The 8,856-nt window shown below is 36.8% G+C and overlaps 1 protein-coding gene across 3 annotated transcripts in view; it reads right to left on the bottom strand.

Moving 5' to 3' along the window:
* The window catches only part of Znf407 (zinc finger protein 407), a 395,230-nt gene that overhangs the window by 353,962 nt on the left and 32,412 nt on the right, over positions 1-8,856 (bottom strand). For all 3 annotated transcript variants that reach the window (XM_052201475.1, XM_052201476.1, XM_052201474.1), the window contains exon 3: positions 8,440-8,554. In XM_052201475.1, the coding sequence (XP_052057435.1) occupies positions 8,440-8,554 (115 nt within the window). The remainder of the gene's footprint in view (positions 1-8,439; positions 8,555-8,856) is intronic.

The raw sequence follows: 8,856 nt of genomic DNA, 5'->3' as shown, positions 1-8,856 counted from the left end.
ATCTCAAAAAATGGAAAAAAGAAGTTTAGCATAGAACAATTTAAGAAAAAAAAAAAACATAAAATGTGTAAATAGTTTCAAATGGGAAAAAAAAGGGGTCTTGGAAGTAAGGAGTAAGAGACAACCATAGTTTGTAGTTGTTTTGTTGCTTTTGTTTTGTTGACAGGGTTTCTCTGTGTAGCCCTGTGTAACCTAGAACTTGCTTTGTGGATCAGGCTGGCCTCAAACTCAGAGATTTGCCTGCCTCTGTCTCCCAAGTACTAGGATTAAAGGTGTGTACCACCAAACCTAGCAAATTATGTTATTAAGTAGTATATACTTTTAAAAAGGAATAGCTTCCTTCCTGGTGCTGTACTGCACATGTAGCACATTCTAGTGTGAAAAAACAATCACAGCCCATCTTCCAATTGAATGCAAACACGGGGAGTGTAGCTGCATCGCCATATGTCCTTCTCATTATCTGTAATTATCTTGCACTAAGCTATATGGAACAGATATCAATCTGTTTCATTATTATTATCCAAAAAATCAATGGTTCCCTAATTAAAATTATAAATAGTGAAATTCTCTTAAAATAACTGTTTTGACCAATTCCCACACGCCTTGACTCTGAACAGTAATTTACTTCCCACTTCCCTATTTAGACACACTCCCTTCTCTTCTTCCTTCTCTTCCAGAAACTGTCAAGTCATACAGGTCTTTAGGAGAGCAGGGCGAGGGAAGGAGGTATGGAGGGAGGGATGGAGCAGGGAGGTGGGAGGGAAGACTGGCAGGCAGGCAGAGAAAAGGGCTACCACTCAACATAAGAACATGGAACATCTCTGAGAAACACCCTCCCTGCAATTGTCTACCTGGCTTTATGATCATGGTTCAGGTAGTATTGACTTAGCTTCCCTTCCTGAGGATAGCCACCTCCTGTCGACTTATATAGCCACCTCCTCGCCACAGCCCCTGCCTGGTCAAGTAGTCCTGGTTCATCTGTCTGACTACCGGTGGCAATCATATCCACTACTACGTATTGTTGAAGCAATTTCTCAGTTAGCCATCAAGACTTGGCCATCTATGGAACTGAGTTTTGCCTATTTGAAGCTCAACTCCAGCAAGCACTGGTAAATGCTAGTGTTCAACAGACAGCTATGTAATATGTCCCTCCTTCCACAGCCGTGCACGGAGGACTTTCTGCAGAACTTGTAACAAGCCGTGTTATTCTGCTCATCTCCACCTGCGCTCTTCAGTTAACTAATTAGAAACACATCTGTCTTATGAATTCTCCTTAAATAACTTTTAGACCCAAAAACTCTGCCAGAGCGAGGTCTGTAGGGAGTCTTTTTTATATTCCTCAACTGTTGGAGGTTCCCACTCAACCGGGTTCCCTATGGAGTGGCTCTTGGACCATAATCTGTTTTCTCCTCAGGTCTCTGCCCTCCGAGGGGCTTGAGAGCACAAGGCATTCTGTGGCCAAGCTTTTACAAAGAAACTCACAGGCATCTACCAAAAGAGAGAAGAATGAAGAGTTAGTTGATAGCAAGGTGTCCTTTCTATTTACATTTCCACCACCTGTGCTTAAGCAGTTCCGGGGTAAATCAGGAAAACTCTCCAGAGTACAAAGACTTTAGGAAACAGAGGAAAGAGTAACAAGGGGAAGCACATCCAAGGACAAGTAATCACAGAACGGACAAGAGCGAGAAGCCAGCTGCTCCTAAGGCTGCTGTCCTGACTGGGCACTCAAAAACCTTGACCCCAGTATGAGCTTTAATAACCAGGAGCTAAAATCAGGACACTGGGGCATGACTATTTCACTGGAGGTTAAAAACAGAAGCTGATATTTTCAACTACAACCACCATGTAAAAATGCTTATTTTATCTCTATTTTGTTATTTAGGTTAACCACACTTGATGGCCTTGGAATAAGTCCACGAAGCTACCTACCACAGAAAAGAAAAACACCACGTGACCGTGCAGAAGGAAAGGTATATTGGTGGCAGTAAAGCTCTCCACCACTGTGAGGAGACACTGAGAGGAACTTTCTTCTCTTTCTACATCAGTGTCTTACCCTCTCTCCTGAAATGTCAAATATTTCAGTGGAAAATAAAGGAGAGTTCTAGGATAGTGTTCATTATTTGAATATTATAATCAAAATACTGCTTAGGTTTTCAAACCATAGAGTGAGTTGCATTATAAAATAATATAGAAAATACTGATAATTTGAAAGGTATTTAAAGGACTTTTACCACAGGAGGATAAATGATTCATTTTGTGTTAAGTGATAGAAAAGACAGAGTATTTGTTGCATGACGTTTTTTAAATTTCAAAATAGAGGCAAAAGCATAGTCAAACTAAAAGTAATAAAATATTATGTAGAAAATATAAAAAATGCATCTCTATAATGAATATTTTACTGTTAAGTTAAATCTTTTTTACAAAAATAAGAAGTGCTACAGTTTACACTGTTACAGACAAAATGCACTGCTACAGCACAAAACCAACTTCTCTGTTTCTAACCAGAACAACCAGCTGAAGCAAATACTTATTTTATTTGGATACATCTGTAGATATGATGGGTGTAATTAGTTGTTCAGCTCAAAATGCAATTCTGTGGTATTTTTAATGATTTAGGTATACACAGCTTTAGTTTTCAGAGCAGACTAAAAATAGTGATTTTAATTTATTCCTGCTGCCTACAATTACCCACAACCATGTATTTTTAAATATTTCCAGCCTATAAAAATTACTAATTTTTGCCACTTGTGTTTATCTGCATTTAGACTTTGATTTGGATAAATTAAGCTCTCAAGTGTTCCTTGCTTTATGAAACTCTGCATGTTGTACACTTCAACACAAATAAATGACTTGTACCATTAGAGGTTTAAATAATGTAATGTATTTCATGCTCAGCCTGAAGCTGGATTCCAATGAAGTTGCTAATGCACGTAATGATTAAGTGTAACTCAAATACTAACTGTGTTGTTGAAAACATGACAGGCAATAATTTGGTCTATTATATTCTGCCATTTAATTGCCTAGTACAGACATTCTCTGACACGTTATGAAGCAATGATTTACAATTATTCAAGCTGCAAAGGTCAGAAAGTGACATTATAATCATCTACATAGAGATCCCTCTAATGCACAAAAACTAGGTAATCACACGCACACACACACACACACACAGAGTTAACTGCATTAGTAACTTTCTATTTAAGGTTTTCTAAATCAACTAGAAATAAACATTTCCTAAGCATACTAATATACAATTTAATTTTTTTGTGGAATCTTCTCATAAACTGAGTGAAATATTTGAACAATGTTCCTATTCTCTCCTGATTAGATAAATCCTAATCCTATTCAACTATTTAACTAACTCCATATATGTGTGTGTGTGTATACACATATACACATGATATATATATATATATACACACACACATACATATGATAGATAGATAGATAGATAGATAGATAGATAGATAGATAGATAGATAGATCATGACTCAACACAAAAAAATCTACCACTAAGTAACATGGTCCCTAATTCACATATACTGGGTTTATGCTTCTGAAAAATGACATAAAAAATTTAGCCATCATTTCTTGTGTCTACTTTATGTTTTCTACAATTGTTCCCAGATAACTAGTATTGAAATATAACAATATTTGTTGTTAAATTTGATAAATTTTACCCCAGCACAAGATTTAGGCACTTATTTCCTTATTACATAGAGACGGTCAACCACATGTGAATACAGTAAATTATCACCAGATGAAGAACAGAACATAGAGGGAGGTGGAGGGAGAGGGAAGGGGGAGGAGCTAACATCATTTACAGTAACACTTACCCACCGGGAAAATAAAACAAGGAAATGAGGCAGGGTTTGAATACCAGAATATAAAAGTAAGACTGGATAAGCAGTCTTTTATCAGAACGTAAATTTTAACAAAAATGGAATACATGTGGCTAATAGAAGTAGATGTTATGCTATTACAACCTAGATGAAAAACAATGAATAAAAATCACAGCAATGGAAAAAGACACAAACAACACAGAACAGAAAAATAATGAACAGAAAGGGGAAGGGGGTAATTAGGAGAAGGAGCAGCCGTGAGCCAGGAGTGCGGGCTACAGAGGTATGTCACCACGTCACTTGTAACTCGCTTCCCTATCAATACACAGGGAGAGCAAACACCAAATAAAGAATAAAAGCCATCAAAGTCAGCAAATGAGACAAATGCAAAATGCAGCATTTACACCAAACCGTGAACAAATGCTAGCATTTAGAACACAGTGCACATGGGCCTATTAACGTGTGCGGTGTGGAGGCTGAGAATTGATCCTGGGCCTTGCACATGCTAGACAAGAGTTCTACCTCTAAGCTACAGTAAGTCCCACAGCCAAAATTTTTTTAAAACCTAGCAAAACATGTAGAATGACTATTGGGGATTGAGAGTTTTCACATTCTTAACAACTAAAATAAGTAAAAACAGTGGATCATGACTTTAATAAAAAGATGTGTCTGGTCTATTTTTAAGCCAAAATGTAGTTAAGTAAAACTATCAGCTTTTGCACAAGGCAATGTTTACTTCTGCCCCCACTAAGCACAATCACACTGGCAGCAGACTTGTGACTATACATCAAAACCTAGATATAAATATCACTGCATTCTATAAAATTCTTCTCCTAATCATATTTAGATGTAAAAAAATACTATACAGAAGATCTACTATAAGTAGAGCTATGGTTCTGAGGGTAAAGAGCACTGGCTACTCTTGCAAAAGACCTGGGTTTGATCCCCAGGTCTATAAAATTCTTCTCCTAATCATATTTAGATGTAAAAAAATACTATACAGAAGATCTACTATAAGTAGAGCTATGGTTCTGAGGGTAAAGAGCACTGGCTACTCTTGCAAAAGACCTGGGTTTGATCCCCAGAACCAACATGGAGGCTCATGAGCATCTGTAACTCCAGTTACAGGGTACCCACCACCCCCTTCTGGCCTCCACAGGCAACAGGCATGCATGACATCCACATACATACATGCAGACATATACAAATACACACAAAATAACAAATAATTTTTAAAATGGAGGCTAGAGAGATGGTCTTGACATTTAAGAACACACAGTCTTCTTTACAGAGGACCTGAGTTTAATTCCCATTTCCCACACAATAATTTAAAAATCATCCATAATGCCGGGCAGTGGTGGCACACGCCTGTAATCCCAGCACTCAGGAGGCAGAGGCAGGTGGATTTCTGAGTTCAAGGCCAGCCTGGTCTACAAAGTGAGTTCCAGGACATCCAGGGCTACACAGAGAAACCCTGTCTCGGGAAAAAAAAATCATCTGTAACTCCAACTCCAGAAAATCTGAAGCATTGTCTAACCTCACAGGCCCCAGAGACCAAGAATGCTCTGCCTACATTCATATGCATAAAATAAACAAACATTTTTTAAATAATAATAATTTGTAAAGCAACACTTTACAACTCAACAAATAAAACTCTGCTCTCATGGAACAACTTTATATTACCTTTATTCATCATCTGCTCCTTAAAATCGGAAGTATACAGTAATGTGTTCATGATCTGAGAGATAAGCCCTGCCTGCCGCTGAGGACACTACCCTAAGTCAGAGCCAGACCACAGGACTAGGCTCTCAGTCAGCCAGCCCCTTCTGCCGAGGCCATGAAACCCTGCCATACCACGGCCACCATCTGCCAGCAGAGGGGAAGGAAGAGACCACCTCCAAATTATTAATCTTGAAGATTCAAAAACCGAAAACCGACATAAGTCCAGATGCAACAATTTCAAAGGCAATTTTTATGTGGGAGTCGACAACTCAGAATACTACAAGTATTATTGTACTACAAGTAATATTAGTAGGAAGACACATAGTTCACATGCACCTACAATCTTCCTACAGAAAGACAAGAAAAAGCAGCCAAATAATTACAAGCAACCTACTACATTAATATTGAAGTTATTAATATTGAATATGCCATTTCCTTAAATTTCACCATAAGAAAAGGTTACTTCAAAACGAAATCCAGTTTTATAACAGTTAATTTAAAAATGCTCCTACATCATTGTTTTATACATTTTTCATCCAGGTCTATTTGAGAAATAACTACTTATAACTAAGGAAGAGGTCATTAATAAAATTTCAGAAGACTGAGACTAAGATATTAACTACTGGAGAAAAGAAAACATATTACAGGACCTTCTGTTTGTGACAAAATTATAGAACTAATGTTCCTGAACGATCACTTCACCTTTTAAAGCATGATTCTGTAAAAGGTAAAATTTATGGCAATTAAAGCTAATGAAGAAATGCAGCATAGCCTGTTTATGTTCAGGAACTAATGGGTCCACTGAGCATTTGTGAGATTATTTAGCCATCAGTGATAATGAATTGACACTGTCAGCAATGTTAATGTACCAATGCTCTCCAGTGTCAGGAGTAAGAACCAGTCCCTACTTTTTGTTTTGTTTTCTACTTTAACTTTTGTTACTCTCCTGCACCTAACACATGAAACATGAACAACCACAGACAGCAGCTCACGACAAGCAAATTGCCTGGTTCATCACTGCTCTACTCAACCTTTCTGATCAAGGCCCTCAGATTTCTGAGCTTCCTCGGAGCTTCTGGCTTTACCCTACTAAATTACTACGTGTGACTTTTGGACTGGACTTATTTTTAGAAAGAAAGAAAATTATAATTATACAGGAGGTGAAATTTAAAGCCTAACTGTAAATCTAAAAGTTAAATACTAATATCTAGTATGCTTTATCCTCATACCCTTCACACACAGACACACACACACACACACAACAATGTTTGCAACTGTCTGTTGCAAACAAAAGATTCAATACACTCATATTAACTTACATTCTATATCTTGATGATCAAATACATGAACTACTAGTGCATTTCATCTGTGTACAGTAAACAATCAGCTAAGGAAAGGTATATTGTTCAAATTATAACCCAATTAATTATAAATTAAACCCAATTAATTATAAACTGTTACTGATTTACTTATTTAAAAATGGATAAAAAATAGATTTCAACTAATCTAATATGCAAAATAATTTTTTTTTTTTTACTTATTTCCCACAAATGGGAAAGAAACTGTTTCCTGCTTCCTAATGGTGCATCTTCACTGGAGTCGTGATCATCTCCTATAACTCAGAGACTATCAGCAGTAAGTGAGATATCTTTTAAAATTACAAGACCTACAGAAATTAAAATGGACCATTTGGGACCTGACCCCGGCAGCTAAACTCAATAGTAACAAAACTCATTCTCCAACTGATCAGGAGTGGCTCCCGGGCAAAGGCCTATCTTCATTTACTTTAGCTGCAAGGCACTGAACCATCAATTTGGCCAATGAATAAATCACAAACCATGGTTGATAAAACTGCTTGCAAAGTTATTTATAAAACTGTCTTAAGGGTCAAAAAAATGAAATTGTATTCTGGGAAAATGTATTGTCCAATAAAAAGCAGAACTGTTCCTGACTTGAAGGCTATTTACATGTTCATGTAAACCTGAACAGCCTTCTACATAAGCAGAATAGCGGACCTATGATTTTCAGATTTCTTAAGTTTCACATAAAGTATTTTATATGATGTACTTATTAGTTAATTTCTCTAGCATAATAACATTAAGATACATTTTAATAAGAAGGAGAGTATTAAAAATCCACCTCTGAATGTCCTGTGATACACCATATAAGTCATAGCATTTTAAAACCTTTTAAACATTTCTGCTAAATTAATTAGTTTTACATTAAGGTAGCTCGGTACTTTCTACTAAATGTAACATATCTGAATGACAATTAAACATTGTGAATGACTCTACAAAGAATCAGAAACTAAAAAAAGAAACTAGTTTTGAAATCACACGACATAAAAATACATTATACACTGCTTTACCACATCACCCCTCAAATGATGAGTAACCAGGCATCTGAAATTAAATCTTTTGTTTTTCCTTGTAGAATATGTCCAATGGATCCAAAGAATCATTAATATGATTAAATTGAGGCAGTATAGCAGAAGGAAAAGAAACATACATATGCACTCCTAAAGCTATATTATCTGGGGGAATTTTTTGTCTTTAAATGGAATTTATAGTTCTCTCTGGCAATGTGAATGAACATCCTATAATTTAGTCAATTTACAGATTACAGGTTCAAATTGACCTTGTAGCCCATAAAATTGCTCATCTTCAGCACAGGATTAGAAGTGGGAGAAGAATGTCATAACTGTATTTAAGAAATTTACCATAACAAAGGAAAGGAGGATACGCACGCCTAATTTTCGCCACTCTTACTCAGATCAGTTTTGAATTCTCAAACAATAGCTACCCCGCACGCACGCACGCAGGCACGCACGCAGGCGGCTCCTGGCTCACACAGCAGAGGCGCCTTATTTACTCACCCACAGACGTGACACTTGTACTCCCTCATCCCAAGGTGCCTTTTCACATGGTTTCTGGCATCTCCAAGCTGAGCTGTTGCAAAATGGCATATCTTGCACTTGAATGGTTTTGATCCTGAGTAAATTTAACATAAAATAAGATTTGGACTTGAATCACACATTACTGATTAGATCTTTAACTGTGGAAGGCAAGCTAAATCTTAAGTAATGCCACCTTCAATCTAGTTAAGAACTGCTGTCCCCAAAATGGAACACATGCATTCATTTCTGACTTTCTTGATCCCACACTTAACTCTCCCATACCATTTTCATGTTTTAGTGCATCTTCCCAATTCTCAATTATATTTCTAAGATGTAAAGTCAACAGTTGAATACCACTAGACAGCTTAAATGAGATATATAATGTTAAATATTTTC

The sequence above is a fragment of the Apodemus sylvaticus genome, chromosome 13 (assembly GCF_947179515.1).
Source record: "Apodemus sylvaticus chromosome 13, mApoSyl1.1, whole genome shotgun sequence".
In the NCBI taxonomy this organism is placed as follows: Eukaryota; Metazoa; Chordata; class Mammalia; order Rodentia; family Muridae; genus Apodemus; species Apodemus sylvaticus.
This window is presented reverse-complemented; position numbering and strand designations above follow the sequence as displayed.